The following is a 19,714-nucleotide window of genomic DNA, read 5'->3' on the forward strand; positions in this document are numbered from 1 at the left end:
AGCATAGTTGCATGCGATATTGCATCACCCCAAGCGGATATAAGGAGATTGGTGCACATTACCAATGTCCTGACTACCATCGTAGTCGTTTTCGCAAGACCATTTGGATGTGTTCATGAGAATATGATGTCCAACATCAGTCCCATTGCAATATCCATCGAAACTCTTCGATGTAAACTCTCTAGAATTATCAAATCTAATTAACTGAATAGGATTATCCGAGGAGTGAGCCTGTTGTCATATGATATTTGCTAGGAGTGTATTATAAGCAGTATTTACAAATGGACAATGGCATAACACATTACCAGTGTGTTTGCGTGTCAACCAATATCATGAGATATTTTGTAACGTCCCGTACCTTAATTTACCAGTTTACTAGTCATTTGGACGGTAAACGACCTTTACCTTCACTTTTATTGTCGTTTCGGTACTTTTAGGAGGCCCTAAAAGATGACTTTTTGTTCGGATCAAAATTTGAGAAAATTTTCTTCATGAAAGTTGTAGGAGACGTTAAACCGAGCGCGTGCATATGTGGTACGTAAAAATCGGAGTTCGTATGTCAAAGTTATGAGTATTTTCGTGTGAGGGTATTTTGGTCATTTCAGCACACCTTAATTATAAGGGGCTGATCAGCCCCATTTCCAGCCATTCTCCCCCATCTTTTACGACAGAAACCAGAAAGAAAAAGAGAGGAAGAGAGAGAGAAAGAGAAAGAAAGAAGGAAAGAAAGAAATGGAGATCCATTCAAACCGTCGTCATTTTGGAGAAACCTCAAGGTATAAAGTTGTTCTTTACCTCATGATCTTTCTTTTGAGTATAATTTTGCATATATATTGGAGGATTTTAGAGATTGAAAATCCGACACTATTCACAAATTGGGGGTTTACTGTTTTCTTAATTATTGAGGTAGTTCTAGTTGTTTTCTGAACTTGGTGTAGTTGAGAAAAATGCTAGGGGGATTGAGATGAAGCTGCTGCCAAAATTTGGTGACCATCGGAGAAGTTGACCGCCGAGTAAACAGTACCGCGCGTGAACAGTGGTGAGGTTTAAACAGAATTTAAATTCTTTTTTTTTAGCTAGTTAAATCCTATAATTTTTGTAGAGGTTGATTATGTGAATTTGGTTGGAATTGGAAAAGTTTTTAATCGATTATAAATTTCTAAAGATTTGGATTTCGGTTAATGTTAATCGTGAATCCGATTGTCGGATTTCCTCCATAATTGTTATATAGTCTGAAATCGACGAGTGGGTAGTGTTTGTGAAGTTTGGTAATTTTTGGAGAAACTTGGAATTAAGTATGAATTTTGAAGTTTAGGGTTTCGATTATCGAATTACGAGAATCCGACCGTTAGATATCTCTCGGTTCTACCTTGAAACCTTTAAATTAACGAATTGGTATTAGTGGTATAATTTGGGCTAAATCCGAGGAGAATGGGAGATGTAATTATGAGGAATTGATTTTAGGAATCGTATTAAATTATTGAAGAATTATTCACAGAATATAATTGTGTACAGGACGACGTACCGAGCTATTGCTCGATGACTGAACACGAATGCGTGATCGTCGGAATAGTACTGTGAGTGGACTTTTATTTTTAAATATTGATGCATGCATTTATTTTCTTAAATAATGCTCTAGTTTTAATCATATTACTTATTGAGCAAATGATTTGATTTTTCGGAAATTCGATCTCTGTTTATCTCGTGGATTGGCTCTCGATAATGAGTTTCAAAGATTGATGTTGAGTTGGGGAGCAGGGTGGCTCTAGAGGTATAAGGATGATTTGATTTAGAAGTGTAAATGCTTTCTACAGGTTTTGGGTAGCCCATTTTAGGGGAAGTTCCGCCAAATTTTTGGTAGAATTTCTTCTAAGGTGGGTCCCGCAGGGCCACTTCGGATTTCAAGGTGAAATTCGGGGCTGGTCCTGTCATATTTAAACGTCCGCAAGTTTGTTGAACTAGTCCACAGAATCCCCACGGACTCTATGTAGGAACAGAATGAGTATTTTCATATCCTTTACATAGGATGGTCTTAGTCCTAATTTCCCTAAGGAACAGGCTTTGTAAAACTAGCGAGAGGCTTTAAAAGCAACCAATGAGGATTTTTGTTGGGCCTGAGCATCTAAAACGCTATTTGAAGCAAAGTTGGTGATTGCAGCATTACCTAGGTTGCCATCGCCATGATAGACGCCATCCATGGTGTCATGGATAAGGACTGTGCCTACCCTAGGCTGATGGTGGACGGCGGCGGCGCCAGAGGCAGCGGTGGCGGTCACACTTAGTCCAAGAATTAACTTTTGATTCATGCTTCGTTTCGCTCGAGAGAATGGATATCCATGTGAAGTCTTTAGTGGATGGATCATCATATCAGGACCAAGATGACCTATCCTATCGTGACAAAGTCAATATGTGTCTCATGACTTTATTAGATTTAATAGCTCGAATAGTGACACAAAGTCCACTAGAGAGACACAAAAACTTCTCTAAGATGCGCCTTTGTTCGCAATCATTAGAGGTATTGCAAATGAACTTATTTCCTTTCTCTAAATGTGTTTTCGCATGGAATCCGTTGGCTATTCATAGGTGCGATTTTCTCTAGGAGCGTAGAGAGTTTCTGTGACAATAATCAAGGTGCCATTTGGCAGGGGGAACTTGGGCTATTCCATGTCCTTGAATTAATACTGAGCCATCGTAGTCACAAAGTAATATGCTCAGAATCAAAATAGTGTCATAATGAAAAGAACTCAAAATTTTATTCATAAGCTAATAGAGTACATCATTGTCTCTTAACCATTAGGAGAATCTAATCCAAATGCTAGCTAATGAAAAACAAAGGTAGTCATTTAACTTCTTTCGGTAACTCCAAAATAAATATGACCAGGTAAGTAGAGAGATGTCGGTGGAGCAAAGCTCGCTAAAGTACCACTTATCTCAAAACCTTCCTAGACATCATACTTATTTTGGATGAGCCTATGTGAAGAAAAACTAAACCAATTGCCTATTACATCTCTTAGAAAAATAAAGACTTAAACAGAATTAGCGATCTATTGATCCCAGCTAGATTTGTAGTCTTCAACCCTTCACTCTAGATCATCTTCTTGATCTTCTTGTTCCACATAGTGAGCTTCTTTTGCTTCACAATATGGTTTGTAGGCAGTGACAATTTCTTCACGAACTCTACAAATGTGTGCCCAATGACTGGATACTCCACATCGAGAACATACATCTCTTTGGTCAGACTCAATTGATTGCGGCGCTTTGAAAGCGTCATTTAGATGGCTCCTAGTGTTAGTGGAGCCACCAACATGGCCAGAGGCGTTGCCTCCCTCTCTCTTTCCACGTTGACCTCTTTGGTTCCGTGTTGGCCTATTTTGGCGGTTACCTTCCCAAGTGGAGTGATTATATGGACCAGAACTTCCTGAAGTATCCCTAAGATTAGGGTTTCGCCCTTGGCGCCCTTTTTTAGGGGCGCGACTATAATTGGATTCCGGAATATGCTCTGTTTCTACGGATCTCGAATTATAGTTCTTCACAAGGATGTTGTCATGCTTTTTAGCGGCATTCATAGCTCCAATAAGCTCATGAAACCTTGTGACCCGTCCTGTAGTAACATCGATTTGATAGTTCTTAGCAACCATCAATGTAGAGACGGGGAAGGTAGAGAGAGTCTTCTCAATCAACATCGCATCTGTGATCTCTTTACTACAGAATTCCATTAAGGATTTAATGCAAAGTGCTTCTGAGTTGTAGTCAAGAACTGACTTGAAATCACAGAAGCGGAGGCTATGCCATCTCACTTCTAGGTCAGGAAGCAGGGAGTCACGGAAGTTGCCAAATCTTTCTTCGAGTGAGACCCACAGCCTTCTGGGTCTTCTTCATTCATACACTCGTACTGGAACGAATCATCTATATGACGAGTCATTAGGATAATGGCTTTCGCCTTATTTGCCTCTAAGGCTGTTTTGTTTGCTTCCAAAGCTTGAGCTTGCTCAACATTTAACACGTCCTGGTTAGGCTCGAGAATCATATCTAGGATTCCATCAGCCTTGAGATGCTAGCGGACATCACGAACCCACTTGTGATATCCAGAGCCAGTTGTTCCTAATAGAGCAAAGTTCAATTTGTTCAGATTATTCATCCTGAAAGAGAACAAGAAAAAGGGTAAGTTTCGGAGCGAAAAAGCTACCGCAAAAACATATAAAATTCCAGATCGTAATCGCTTCCAAGAAATTAGGAATTTTTTTGCGTAATTGCTTCCAAGAAATTCAATTCCAAGAGGTATTGGATTAGATTGAAACAATGACGTTAGTGGTAGATCATAAATTCTCTACAAACTCTAAGTTTGGAGATTTCAACAAGCTCCAAGCTTGGAGTAAGCACGAACCCCCACAGTTCGGCTTAATTGTGTCTCCCATATGATGAAGAAAGGGGGGGGGGGGGGGGGTAGAAGAAGGGAGTTTGTAAGTCCCTAAGAAAAAGAAGAGAAAAGAAATAAAAACTTCAAAAACGGGAATTTTTAGTAAAAAATACCTCGAAATAGGTCACTGGAAAATTTGACTAGAAAAAGTCGCCTGAAAGTTGACCAAAAAAGTTGACGGAAAGTTGACCTGAAACGGTCAACAGGCTTTGACCAATGCTGACGTGGCGGTGGGTCCGTGCTGATGTGGCTATGGTCCGGCTGCTAGTGTGGCAGTGCGGTCTGGTTGCTGATGTGGCAGTGGTCCAATTGCTGATGTGGCAGTGGGTCCCGGTGATGACGTGGCAGTGGGCCTCTGGGCTTGGGCTTTTGGGCTTCTGAGCTGCCTTCTTTTCCTCTTTTTTTCTTTCTTTCTTGTGCCCGTTTTTCTGCAGGCCGGTTCAGCAGTTTTTAGACCGGTTTTTAGAGTCATGTTTCCAGTTCTTGGATCTTGGGATAGAGGCGCTGCTGGTAGCAATCGGAGGTCCGGAAGGTGGTGAATCGGTGCAGGGATCCCTTTTTTCTTCTTGGAGGGCTGGTTCAATACTTCCGGTGGCCGGTTCGGTGGTTTTCCGGCCAGTTCTGGTGGTTCTGCCGCCGGTTCTGGAATCCTGGGATTGAGGGCTTCAATATATGAGGCGGTGGTTGCTAGGGTTTGAAGGCTATGCGAATTTAGGGTTTCATTGATAATAGGGGCCTCTTTATATAGAGGATTACAAGACATAGAATCAGAGTTGTACAAGGAAAGATAATCGTATAATTAATCGGATATCTACGAATATCTCCGAAAATATCTCTAACTCATAACCCTATTACAACTAAGTCAAGTAATCTAGAGTTTAGACCAGACACATATTCTGGATTTACTTGAACAAAAACGAGATTGTAGTTTTCAAAGTTGAAAAAAATGTAGATTCTGAAAAATAAAACCTAACAGAGCGCTACTAGGGCTAGGAGAGAGTTGCACATGGGCCTGGCATCTCTACACCTTTATGCATTTCCAATGGCAAGCTATTCCAACATCATCTTCGATTACACATCAATCAAGTACGGTTATGGCTGTCTCTTATCTTCCTCTGAGTTTCTCGGAGTGACTGCGGATGGCGAATTGTGCATCACCGGCTTGGTTTTAGCAACCCTGTCAGCATCTGGTTGGAGGGCCTTAATTTCCTTTTGCACTCTGCCAGAAGGAGATTCAGATCGAAGTGGGTCTATTGCGAACCAAACGCGGAAGGCTGAAGGCATCGCTTGATGTTTGGTGGCTGGGTCCAATCCGTGTGGCGAAGGCAGTGTGGGCTGGCTGATGTGGTTTGACAAGTGGCTCTTGAGTTGAGCGACATCTCGTTTTTCCGACTAGTGCCTGCAGTGGTGTAGTTCGAATAAGGTGTAGTGGATTTAGAAGTATGCTTACACGATGGATCTCCAGAACCTATTTTGATGCCCAATGAAGATTTGGTTGCCCAGAGGAAAACCGTATTGGTTTGGGAATCTGATCTTTCTAGTGGCAGTCATTTCTTTGGTGGTCTGACGGCTGTGTGGTGCCGATGGTGGGCTGGGGAAACTAGTGAAGGTGGCTTAGGTGCCCAAAGAGATTCTCCATGGGCTTGGGCCTATGTTTTAGGTTTTGTAGGTTTTGCTTGGGCTTTGGTTCCAGGGCCCACACACTTGTGGGCTCACATTTGGGATCTAGAAGGTTGTTGCTAGTTAATCTAGCCTCTAATTCAAACTTGGATTAGGGTGTATTTCCCTGGTTACTGTTACAGTCATGGTTAGGGTTACTACTACAATTTCATTGCTGAATTGATATATGCAGTGCAGTTTATGGCCTTTTGGCTTCTAGTTATGTTCGTCAGGCATTTAGTCATATTCTGGTTACTTTTTAAAATTAGATGTGCTTGTGCATCATGTCATATTTCATTGCTTTTTTTTTCTATGCATTTACATTGCTCATTGTATCTTAGTTTCACTTAATATAGCTTATCGTCTAAAAAAAAAGTAAAAAAAATGTATTCAATTGTTTAGTGCAAATATATATATATATATATATATATATATATTTTCCATATTTTCTAACTAGGAGAAGGACAATGTGAAAATGTTAAATTATTGTTTCCAGTTTCTGTGAGTAAAAATTAATTTTTATTTTTATTTTCCACATGTTTAGAAATGTTACCGAACACATTTTCACCTTTTTTTAATTTTTTTAATTAAAAATACAGGCATAAAATTGTTACCGAATGCCACCCCTTACATTTGGCTAAACTTTGATAACACCACAGAAATACCTTCCAATAAATTAGATAATACAGGGACTATATATACGGAAGTTAAAGCAGTAAAAATTAATAAATTAATTCAAAAATATATTGTACAAAGTGACATTTCTTTTTTATTTTTTTATTGGACAAGTGAAACTTATATTTCTCGCATATTTTTAACATGTGAAAAATGTGTCAAATAATTAGTCTTGTATATGTAGTTGGTGTCAAGTATTTTCTTATAAGTATTTTTTTTTATAAAGTTTATTACTACCCTACGGTTCCTTAACATTGACTCAATGGGGAAAGTCATTCGAAATTTTTTATGTAGTTATAATAATCACACAGTTGAACGTGGATGTTAGTTTAGGGGGGTGTATTGTATTTGGATTTGTGCCGACTTTTTTTAAATGACAGACTTTTTGAAAAGTCCACAGACACTTTAAAAAGTTGATAGACTGTTATGGATTTCTTAAAACCATTGATTTTAGCAACAGACTTTTATTGATTCAGGAAAATCTATATACTTTATTATGAATGACTTCTACAGATTTCCTAGGATGTACAAAAATAATATAAAAAAATTAAAAAAAACAAATGCAGCCCAAACACAAAACAAAATAATAACTTGTTGTCTCTTCAATGCTCCAGTATCTTCTAATAGAAATTGACTAAAATAAATGATTGTTAGTCAATCTAGCGAGTTTGTTCTCATTCCTAATCTCCCAACAACATAAATATACAATACAGATCACTTGATGTTTATGGTTAATTATTCTCATCAATTTTGTTTTCGCCGATTAACATATATTGTAGCAATATTGATCAATGTCTTGATCTATAATCAATCAATTGAAATTCAATTGTTCAACCTTTTTTTGAACCATAATATAAATTCAAATTAATGAGAATAATTAATTAATAAGATAAAATTTAGTATAGACCACAATATTTGAGTTTTAGGGTTTCATAAATCATTTTTATTGCTATTAGGGTTCGAAGTATCACAATTGAAAAAATAAAAAATAAAAACAAAAAAACAAAAATCACATTCAACAACTACAATGAACATGTTGGGTATCAAAAAAAGTTGATATCATAAAAAATTAGAGAAAAGACAAACAATTAAGAAAGAGAGATGATGAAGGACAAACTTCTTCGTGCGTAGAGAGAATAACTTTGATAGACCTTTTTTTTTTTTTTTTTTGAAGAGGAAACTTGGATAGACTTTTTGAAATCTTTGGTCTGGAGGCTGGAAAATTATTGGAGTTTATTATGTATAGTTAACACTACAAAGTCCATGATTATCCATGATTTTCTAATTCCATAAGTATGAATGATATTTTGAATACCTCTGTACTTTTATTCATTTTTAAAAGTCCTAATTGAATACCCCTAGATTTTGGTGGAATTCATGAAGTCTTTAAAAATCCTAATTGAATACCTCAAGACTTTCATGGACTGTTAAAAGTCTATATTGAATACACCCAGACTTTTAAATTCCATAGACTTCTCTAAAACTTCCACTAATTCCATATACAATACACCCCCCTTAGTGTGCTCTGTATTCCTAGGTTTTTTTTGTCTCTTTAGATGTCCATATATGCCAATATAGTTATCATGTGTAAAAAATTTACTTTAATTGATCATTTTCATTTTCACAACAGGGTCATTTTTGATGTTATCCTTATCAATTTCACTAAATAAAAATAAATAGGTTAGAAAATAAAAGAATGGTGGTTGGCCGACATCCACAAGGGACCAATGAGTCAAATCTTATCGTGGAACTGTCGAGGTTTGGGACATGTCTTGACAGTCCAGAAATTGAGGGAGCTTACTCACTCTCATTCACCGTCCGTTGTTTTCCTGTGCGAAACCAAACAATCAAGTTTCAGAGTTAACAATCTTAAGCGGCAACTAAGATTTTATAAGAGCCTTATTGTTGATCCAACTCCTACATTTGCTAGAGGTTTGGTGTTGTGGTAGAGCCCTGAAGTGGAGGCAGGGACGTAGCCAGGAATCCTCGGAGGGTTGGGCTAATTTTAGCCATACAAAAATTTTGCGCAGAACTCTTTTCATAGTGCTCTCATCCAAAGGGCCTTTGGCAAAGGCTGATCAGTTTTGATGGTTTCTGGCTCGGCATTGCCTCCTTGGTGATGCTAAGGTTAGTGTGTGGTAGAAGAATCTTCGAGAGCTTCAATGGCGGCCTTGGCCATGTGAATGAGCCAGTCAATGGCCTTGCTTGGTCTATCAAAGCCAAGACAGTCTTGAACATCATAGAACTCTATGGCAGATTGAGCTAAAAGCCGGACCTCCTGTCTCTTGGGCCCTTGGACATGTAGATCTTGCTGTGCCTGTCTTTTCTCGCAATTGATCTAATAATGTGGCCTCCTTGAACCTTCACAATCCTCATGACACCACCAATCTTCGGATCAATCACATTCAGCAGAAGACATAGTTTCATCTCATCTTGTCCTACAATAGCAGCAAATGGATACACTAGCCTCTGGTTTTCCTTGGCATCAAGCCTCAGTGCCTAAAATATGACCAGTATGACTAGAATTAACAACACATAAACTGAAAGACCTAATCTTTATATACCATTTCTAGTTCTAAACTTAAAAACTATTTCTTGAAACTCATCAAACACGACGTTTCTCCAAAATGGACATAATGAACAAAACCCATCAAAATAAACAGAACTTTCATCTCAAATCAGACCAAGGGAAGCCAATTACAATTGCATAAAGGTCATCAATTATCACGGACAAACAATTATCGTTTATCAAACAATCAATTATCATTTATCAAACATGATGAACATCATCAACAACCCTTGCCCCAAAAAAAAAAAAACAAACCATCATGAGGTTTCGAGTTTTGACCTCACGGGCAAACACCAAAGTGACCAAACCAGGACCAAACAACACAATCTGGACAACCCATTCCCAATTATCAAACAAACATCATCACTTCATCAGCAATTCAGCAATTCAGCAATTCAGTAAATTACGACCTCACCCAATCACATTAAACACCAAACATCATGAATTCATGATTCAAAGTTTCAATTTTCAAACATCATCAGCTTGGTAGTGGAGGTACCTGAGAATCTGAGATTCAGGGATTGGAGGTGGCTCGGTGGACTGAGACTCTGAGAATCTGAGATGCTCTGTCGCAGACTCGCAGAGATGCAGACCGCAGTGGAGCGAGGTGACTCCGTGGACGGTAGCGGAGGAGGTAGCCCAGGCAGACGGACTGAAACTCTGAAGGGAGCGGTGGCGGAGGAGGTGGTTCGGCGGACTGCCGGGACTCGCTAATCGAACCTAGAAGGCTAGAAGACGGAAGCAAAATGGGGACAGCGCCACAGGGGGAGAAGGGGAGAGAGTGAGAGACTGAGAGTCGACCTACAGCCCACAAAGCATCAGTATATATATAAATATTTTTTTTATTGGGCTATACCCATACTTGGTCAATTTTGTCCCAAATTTTCTCTTAGGCTGTAGCCCTTGTCTTGGCTACGTCCCTGAGTGGAGGTTAAGGTAATTTTTATGGATTGTAACTCAATCGATACTGTTATCAAATGTTCTAATCTGAATGCCACTATCAGAGTCACTTTTGTTTATGGTTCACCCTATTAAGAAGAAATTTTTTGCTTCTGGTCTTCTCTAGCAAGTACCTCCATCCCCTGGATTTGCGTAGGGGATTTCAACGAGATTGTTACAAATGATGAAAAAGAAGGGGGAATCCCTTGGCACTGAAATAAAGTCAAATTGGTGAAGAACTTCATGGACAAGATGGCTCTGTATGATCTAAATTTCTCTAGCAAAAATTCACTTGGGAGAATAGACAAGAAGATATTGATGAGCTCATTCGTGAGCGCCTCGATAGTGCAATTGTGAATACCAGCTGGCTAAGCTCCTGGCTGGACTCTTGTGTGCTTCATGAGCCACTTATTGGTTCTGACCACTGCCCTTTAGTTGTTCACACTCAACCTCGCATGCAAAGGGCCCGAAACCTTTTCGATTTGAAGTTGCCTAAGCTGAGGACCCTGATTGTGATGATATTATTGCTGCTGGCTAGAAATTTGATCCCAACATTAATCCCTTAATACTCTGGGAATCCAATTCGAACTCTTGTAGAAGAATCCTGGTGTCTTGGAGTAGAACTAAGTACCCTAACAATAGATCAGTAATCGATGCCCTGAGTAAGGAGCTGAGCAACATTCAAGACATGCCTATCTTTGTTAATTCTCGAATCAGGGAAAATAAGCTTGTGAATGCTCTGAATGCTACTTGGATTGGAAGAAAGCTTCTGGAAGCAAAGGTCCATAATAAGTTGGTTAATGGAGGGGGATGGAACCTCAAAGTTTTTTCACCTGTCTACCATACATAGAAGACAAAGAAACAAAATCAACCGCATTTGTGTGGCTAGGGATGTCTGGATAAGTGATGAAAGTAAGATTCGTGGGGCCTTTACCAACTTCTTTAGGAATTTGTACACCTCTTCTGGACCAAGGGATTGGGGTAACACTCTCCAGAATATGGATTGTCTCATCACCCCTGAACAAAATCTTAGCCTCACAAAACCTTTTTCATTGGATGAAATCCTTAAAGATACTAAGCAGTTGGGTACACTTAAGGCCCCCGGCCCTAATGGCTTCCCGGGTCTCTTCTACAGTAAGTACTAGGATACTATTCATAAAAATATCAATCTTGTTGTTTCTTCTTTTTTTTAATGGTGATCTTTCTGTAGACCGTATTACAAACTAAACATTGTTCTTATTCCAAAAGTTCCTCACTCGGAGTTGGTAAACCAGTTCAGACCCATCAGGTTGTGTAATATCTCGATCAAGATCGTTTCCAAGCTTCTTGCAAATCGACTCAAGCATATTTTACCCCTGATTATCTCAGAACATCCAAATGCATTTGTGCCGGGAAGACAAATTCAAGATAATATTATCCTAGCTTATGAGGCTTATCATTATTTGAAGCTGAAGAAGGCTAAATCCGATCATGAAGTTGCTTTGAAGGTAGACATGAACAAGACCTATGATCGGGTTGAGTGTGATTTCCTGGAGGCTTCCCTCTTGAAATCTGGTTTCAACTCAAGTTGGGTGAAAATGGTAATGAATATTGTTACTGTTGTGTCTTTTTCCCTTGTGCTCAATGGAAAACAAGGTAAGCCTTTTTGCCCCTCTCGTGGCTTAAGACAGGGGGACCGGACAGAGGGTCCCCCTACTTGTTTTTAATAATTGGTGACGTGCTTTCTCAGAATATTAAAGCTGCAATCGACTCATGTAAATTGCAAGGTTTGAAATTATGCACCAATTGTCTAGGCCTATCTCATCTTTTTTTGCCAATGATGCGTTGTTTTGTTATGAAAGCAACAAGGACCAACTTCCATGTTTTGAGTTCTATTATCGACTCCTACTACCTAGCCTCGGGCCAATCTATGAACTATGAAAAGTAATCTCTTTTCTTCTCAGCAAATACCCCACAAGATCTTAAGTGATATAGCTACTGTCCTCCACATCCCAATAGCCTCTGAGCCGGGTGCTTTACTTAGCCTCTATACTCATTGGGGAAACTCCAAGAGGAAGGCATCTCTTATATCAGGGAAAGAGTGAATCAAAATTTGGAAGGATGGAAGGCCAATGTTTTATCCCAAGCAGGAAGAGAAGTGCTTATTGAGGCAGTGGCAATGGTTATTCCAACCTACCCCATGTCCATATTTCTTCTACCAATGACTTTGTGCAAGGCGATCAACTCGGATATTTCAAATTTTTGGTGGGGTTATTCAAACTCGAAAGAGAAAGTCCATTGGAAGGCTTGAGATTCTCTCTGTAAGAGTAAGTTCAAAGGCGGTATTGGGTTCAAGGATCTTCACACTTACAACAAGGCTCTCCTTGATAAACAATGTTGGAGATTGATAAACAAGCAGGAATCTTTATGGAGAAGAATCTTGAGAGCAAGATATTTTGATAATTCAACTTTCTTGAAGGCAAAGAAATGAGCTAGACCATCTTGGGTGTGGAACAGCTTGTTGGCTGGAAGAGAAGCAACAGTGGATAATTCCCTCTTGCAGGTGAAAAATGGGAAAAGTATTAATGTCTGAAAGGATAGATGGGTGCCAAACTAGAATGGAGGCTTAATCAAGCCTATGGATATGTCCAATCGGTTTACTCCATTGTGCATCTCTGAAGTAATTGATGAAAACAGAAACTGGAACATATCCCATCTTGAACCTTTTCTGGAGGATCAGGATAACATACTATCAAGTCCATACCTATTGGAGAGGAGAATGAGGAAGACATCATCATTTGGCCCCATACAAAAGGGGGGTTTACTCTGTAAAGAGTGGTTACTAGAAGATGTTCTCCTCTAGAGTACATAAGACTAATGACAAACCTTTTTCATCTCACCGGATTAACAACAAATTCTGGAAACTAGTGTGTAACACAAGAACCATCCCAAAAATCTCCAATTTTCTCTAGAGAGCCTTATCTAATGCCCTTCCAACTAGCTGGAATGCCTACAAAAGAAAGATCACCCTAAGTCTGATGTGTTCCATATGTGGTGAGTTCCCTGAAACTATTGAGCATTGTCTTCTTCTCTGCCCCTGGACTTCGGTTGTATGGTTTGGCAGTTCTCTGGGTATGTTTCAGAGAAGCAAAGGATCACTACTCTTGAAGCTTGGCTGCTAGCAATCCAGAATAGATCAGGCCTACTAGCAAAGGATCGAGATGAGTTCTTCTCTTATATGGGCTTCCACCTGTGGAAAATATGGAAGCATAGATGTAAGGTGGTTATGAAAAATGGTAGTCCTAACTCAGTTGTGGCTATTGAAAATATTAAACGCAGTTTCTCTAAATGGTTTGATGCTTCAAGGTGGGCTGATGAGCAGGAAGTGATGGTATCTGCCCTTAATCCTCCTGCAACCTAGTACCTCCCATCCCTCCTTTCGTGAAAGTGAATGTTGATGGTGCTTGGGATGAAGGTTCACATAACAGTGGAATAGGAGTGGTTATTAGGAATCATGAGGGCTTCTCCCTTGCAGGGACCAACATCCACGAGTCCCACAATTCAGCCGTTGAGTTTGAGGTCGATGCTGTAGTGAAGGGTCTCCAGCTTGTGGCTCATTTAAAGCTTCAAAGAATTATTGTTGAAGGTCGATCGATGCTGTAGTGAAAGGTCTCCAGCTTGCAGATCAACCGAATGATTAACAAAGTGGCCCATTTAATGCCGCTTTTCAACTAGATCAAATGGAATTGGATACCTCGTGAAGCAAACCGTGTTGCTGATGCAGCGGCAAAGCTTACAAAAATGAGGTTGTGCTCTCAGGAATGGGCCAATAGGCCGCCAACCTCTCTGCTCTCAATCTTGAGGAATGATGGTCTCCCGAGTCCTCTAGGACCCACAGTGGCGTATCCACTTGAGAGACTGGTTAGGCTATAGCCCAACCTAGAATTTTTGTAAGGATATATATACTACATGTCTAACCTTTCCTTAGACTCTAGTTTGGTTCAGTTGACAAAGTGTTTATCCTAAAGGCAATTTAGGGCTATTTTTTTTTTCTTTCCCCAGTTTCTTCTTCTCCTTTTTTGACTCCTGGTTCTTTTGTTCCCTTAAAAAAAAAATTTCTTAAGTTTTTTTCTTTCTCTTTCCCCATTTTCTTCTCCCTTTATTTCTTTAGTTACAATATTTTATATTAAATAATATTTCTTTAAAATTTAGTTCTAAAATTCTGGGAAGCATTATTAACACCAAAAAAAATATATTATAAGTAAGTATAAGATTAGTCCACCCCAAAATGTGATCCTGATCCGCCACCGATCACCGTGCTTTTGATGCTTTGCTTTATTTTCCTGCTTTTAGTTAGCTCTGTTGGCTTCTTGTTGTTTTATATCTTAGCCCTTAAGTTTGTAGTTTGTTGTTATTCTTGGCCCTTTGACCCGCTGTTGTTCGGCTTTTTCTGCTCTTGTGGCTTAATGAGGTTCTTTCAGACAAAAATAAAATAAAAGAGAAAGGAGACAAAACGCGTACGAGGCACATGCCCGTGTATTGAGCTTCCTTGACAAGCTAGGCGCGAAGAGACGGTCTAGTGTCACAGCACCAACAACGACTGACCAACTCCGGCGCCCTCTAATGGAGTCGCCGCCGTTCCCCCATATTTCCGAGTCTCTCTCTTTCTTCCTTACTTTGCTCAACAACAAAATTCTCGATCTCTTTTCTTCTTCTTTTTATATATCTGACTTTGTTTGACTTCATTGCACTCCACACAGGAAGCCAGTGTTTCCGGAGAGCAGTTCTCAGTGCATGGATGAAGACGACGTCGTCTTGAGTACTCCTCCAATCTCCCGGACTCCGAAATCGGAGAAAGGGAAGGAGGTTTGTTCATTCTGTTCGTCTTTAGTTGATCAAGTTACAGTTCTGATTAATATTTCAATTGGGGCTTTCAGCAATATTGTTTAGCTAGGTTTTCGCTTTAGGATAGTGGACGATGTTATGCTAGTAGCTATGCAAATGAGATGGATGGTTTGGCTTCTCAAATCTTCTTTAATTAATCTTCGCAAACCCTATGAGAGTAAGAGTGAGTTGAATATTTCTTGAAGCGGTTTTGGTTCTTGTCCCCTCTCTCATCTCTCGTAATTTATCTTCTTTTTATTAATAAAATAAAATAGGGACGGGCGGTGGCTTCCTGCTTGCGATGACCCCTTTTCTTTTAAGATTGTGGGTGGGTGCTAGGCACCCCAAAATCCGCTATCGCAGAGGAACTAATATCGGCTAATCTTCTATTTAATTTATCACAAAAAAAAAAAAAGTTGAATATGTGAGTGACATTTGATCGAGAGAAAAATTGTGCAACCCTAGCAACCCCGGGATGTAGGCAAATTGTCTGACATTGTCAAGAATGCTGTTTATATATACTTGTTCTTCTGGGGATTCAAGACAAAGTCAATAATGATTTTTTTTTTTTAGGAGAAAGTCAATAATGATTTAACTGTCTTTATACATACACTCTGTATTTTCTTCCAAGCTTGCTATTTGTAAGGAAGCAAAGAACAAGCATTTATTTGATGCTTTCCTATTTCGTTAAGTATGGTTCTAATGCATGTTGATGAGGTTAATTTTCATGTTCTGCTTCTCTGTTTATAGTTACCTGTCCTTTTCTTTTTCTTTTTCTGGGTCAGTTTTCTCTTTCAATAGTATTTTCGAAATTATCGATTGCACCCATACATTACTGTGTTCTCAAATAGTACTATAATGACACTTAAGAAACACTAACCGTATCTGTTATAAAAGTATACAATTCGATTAGGAAAGTGTCATTTCTGTTATCTTTTTTTTGTTTTTGGTTTGGAACCCAGTCAAGCTGGGAGACTCATTCTTTTGAAAGAAGTGAATTGTTTGGATGTTTTTGATAATTTTCATAGTATTGATGACTTTACTACTTTTTCCTTACAGGATTTCCTAAATAGCTTAGATATTGTACACATGTGATATTATTTAATTTTTGTTAGGTTATTGTACCTGATGGTATTCACGTCGAAGATTCTGATACTACGGTGTTTATTGATGAGAAAGTTGACAGAAGTATCAAAGGGAAGACAATAAATTACTCTTCCGATGAGTTCCCTGATCGTAAAGCTAAGGTTTGTGGTTACTTCACCCTCCTTTTGTTATTCATTAAATATTCAATGTTGGTTAAATATTCTTTAGCATATTAACTTTATATTGTTACCCATATACTTTCAGGGAGCTGTCGCCAATAACTTTGCTGGTTCTTCTGGTAAGAGTTTAGCCTCAGCATCAGATAACATTAACTATGCTGATCTGTTTTTGGATGATGTTATCGATGTCGATGAGTATGCCCGTTTGCTATCCCATTTTGATAATGCGGATATTTCTCCTGGAATAGAAGCACCTATGCCACCTATCCCCTGGTTGTTTGGTCCTGTTAAAAGTGATATAAAGTCAGTTTCTGGAAGTAGTTCTGATACAAATTATCGAGCTGCTAAGAGTTTTGCGTCACTCTCGCATAATGTAATTGACTTAGCTGGTCCCAGTTCTGATGCATCTAGTTCCAATGATGACTATTCTGGTCTTTATCTGGAAGCATCCATAGATATCGATGAGTATGCTAAAATGCTAGCCCATTTTGACAAAATGGATATTCCTCCTGGAATAGAAGCACCTATCCCACATTTTCTGTCATTGTCAGATCCTTCTAAGAGCAATATAAATGCAGTTCCTGGAAGTAGTTCAAGCTTGGAGGCCCAAACGAATGTTTTTAGTCCTGCTCTTGGGCTATCATCATCTTGGAAACTTCCACAAGCTTCCAGCAGTAAAACAAAACAATCTTATCTGCAACACCAAGGGTGGGCTTCTAATATTCCAGTTGGAGTAGAATTATCAAAATTGCATACACAAACTCAAACCAATGATGTCCCTGCAAAGCAAGTTTCTAGCATGGAGACAGATGAAACTATTAGGAAGTTCAAGGATTTCAAACAATTTGATACAGTTGCAGATCACTCAGACCATCACTATACTAACAAGAGTAGTTCTACCATGCAGGTGAGTTAGATGATGTATTGCATTTGCACGCTTCTTTATCTTATACTATTTTGATCTTACTCCTTTTATTGATTCAGAAAAATTGGGCAAAGAGAATTCAGGAAGAGTGGAAAATCCTGGAGAAAGATTTGCCTGGTGAGCCCTTATGCATTATTTTTGATGTCATGGTAGTGAGGGTTTTCCATTCACCTAGTTTTCTTATCTCATCTTTTGAAATTCACTTTGATGATGCTCATGAGTATTTTGCTTTGTCACAAAAATGTTGAATTGACATGTAAATAGATGTAGGGTTGCTGTTGGTACAACTGAAACTTTGTTGCACTACCTTCTGATCTACCCAACTATGCATAACATAATTCACTTCGTCTTTGAACCCTTAACCTTCCTTTCTTAACATATTAATGGCAGATACAATATTTGTTAGAGTTTATGAGACAAGGATGGATCTTTTGAAAGCTGTAATTGTTGGAGCCAAGGGTACCCCCTACCATGATGGTCTCTTTTTCTTTGATGTTTCATTTCCAAGTGACTATCCCAATGTACCCCCGGTATGTGATTCATGTTTGTCTCACATAGATTTATATCTGCTTACTTCATCAGTCTGATTTAGGACTTGGTAATGCCAGCATGTCTACTACCACTCTGGTGGCCTTCGACTAAATCCAAATTTGTATGATTGTGGAAAAGTATGCCTCAGCCTTCTCAACACCTGGTCTGGGGGCAAGCAAGAGATGTGGATCCCTGGTAAGTCAACGATGCTTCAGGTTTTGGTCTCTATACAAGGGCTGATCTTGAATACAGAGCCCTACTTCAATGAGCCTGGATGGGCACCTATGAAGGGTACACCAGCCGGTGAAACGGCATCGAAGAAGTACAATGAGGACACGTTAATCCTATCTCTAAGGACAATGGTGTACACGATGAAGCGGCCTCCAAAGGTACAATTTGATATCCTCTTTCTATTTTTTCTTCGAACTATTGCTCGGGCAGTTTTCTGCAGTATAAGAGCAATGCAATTTTTTAAATTCAGGTAACTGTAGCTTGTTTTCTAATAACGTTCTAATGGCTAGTACATCAAGTAAACTGGTTGAGAACTTTTTGAAATTCATAACAGTCAAAACATGAAAAATTTTGAAATGGAAATCATTTTTGCTTTCTTGAAAATCATTTCCGTACTAAAGTTTTCAGTCATATGAGAGTGTTATCAAGTGATGTTTAACGGAATAAGAGAGTAGGAATTGCAAATTCATGATACAAAACCAAGTGACGGTAAATGATGTGGTGAACTCAAGAGTCAATTATTCAAATAAACTAGAATATAGATTATCGGAATAACAGAGTAGGAATTGCAAATTCATGATACAAAACCAAGTGACAGTAATTTCTTGAAATGATGTAGTGAACTCGAGAGTCAATTCGTCAAGGAAACTAGAATATAGTTGTCTAATGTGGGATGTTAAAATTTATTGCTTTGTATATGGAAATTTGACTGGGAGGCTAGATATCAGATATCATTTATGACTTACGAGCACACAATAATATATGGTGAATGCCATGCTTATATCAGTTTTGTCAATTTGTGAGTGCAATATAATTTTCTCAGCTATAACTGTGTATTTGGATGCAGTATTTTGAGCACTTTGTTCTCGGGCATTTCCGCAATCATGCTCATGATATTCTTGTAGCATGCAAGGCATATATGGATGGAGCTGAAGTGGGGTGTTTAGTCAAAGGTTCGGTGCAGGGCGTTGATGGTAATAAGAGCTGCTCGCAGGTGTTTAAGAATTCTCTGGCTAGGTTTTTGCCTACTCTAGTCAAAGAGTTGACACAAATAGGTGCCAAGGACTGTGAGAAATTTGTATCACCAGCAACAGTTGAGAATTTGCAGATTGGTAGCGTGCCTTAGGCTGTAACACCAACACAGGTTTCATGGTGGAAGAAACAGTTTTAAACTCCAAGTTGAAAATGTCATCGTCATTCCAAGTTAAAAGTAATGGCATGCCCAATGAGGTTTTTGTATACGCATGCCATTATGGATGGTCTGATTAGTTAACTCTCCTCATGTAGTGTTAGAATCTTTTTGATGCAGTTCTAAACCCAGCAACTTTGGCCAGAATTTTACGAGTCGATTCTTTGAGAAGTGTAAAACTCGGTTGATAACCGATAATGTTGAATCGTCTTTTGATCTGGAATGATGGGAATGATTCTCTGCTAGAGTGCTCCCACCCTGCCATTAGCTAATGATCTCATGACTATGTTCGGTACGGCTTAATTAACAAAATAAAAAATAAAAACTGAGAATGTTATCTAAAATTAAAACTTAAACCCTATCCAGCAACTACCATTGCTAGCGTTAACCGGCCATTCCTGGTATCAGATTAACCACTCTCTCTCTCCCTCTGCGACTCTTCCGAGGAAGC

The 19,714-nt window shown here is 39.0% G+C and overlaps 1 protein-coding gene across 5 annotated transcripts; it reads left to right on the plus strand.

Moving 5' to 3' along the window:
- Positions 1-660: 660 nt before the first annotated feature.
- Positions 661-19,473, plus strand: LOC112165637 (putative ubiquitin-conjugating enzyme E2 38). Of its 5 annotated transcripts, XM_040507272.1 has the most exons (12): positions 661-776; positions 939-1,039; positions 1,516-1,577; positions 14,720-14,893; positions 14,999-15,104; positions 16,238-16,369; positions 16,473-16,506; positions 16,966-17,294; positions 17,372-17,429; positions 17,703-17,842; positions 17,921-18,232; positions 18,922-19,473. In XM_040507272.1, the coding sequence occupies exons 4-12, from the start codon at positions 14,862-14,864 to the stop codon at positions 19,198-19,200; spliced, it is 1,422 nt and encodes a 473-aa protein (XP_040363206.1). In that variant the 5' UTR covers positions 661-776; positions 939-1,039; positions 1,516-1,577; positions 14,720-14,861; the 3' UTR covers positions 19,201-19,473. The 5 variants fall into 5 exon arrangements, with proteins under 5 accessions (XP_040363206.1, XP_024157997.1, XP_040363205.1 ...); XM_024302229.2 differs by having other exon boundaries at positions 16,473-17,294; XM_024302230.2 differs by having other exon boundaries at positions 663-776; positions 955-1,039; positions 16,473-17,294.
- Positions 19,474-19,714: the final 241 nt, after the last annotated feature.

Source organism: Rosa chinensis, chromosome 5, assembly GCF_002994745.2.
Source record: "Rosa chinensis cultivar Old Blush chromosome 5, RchiOBHm-V2, whole genome shotgun sequence".
Classification (NCBI taxonomy): Eukaryota; Viridiplantae; Streptophyta; class Magnoliopsida; order Rosales; family Rosaceae; genus Rosa; species Rosa chinensis.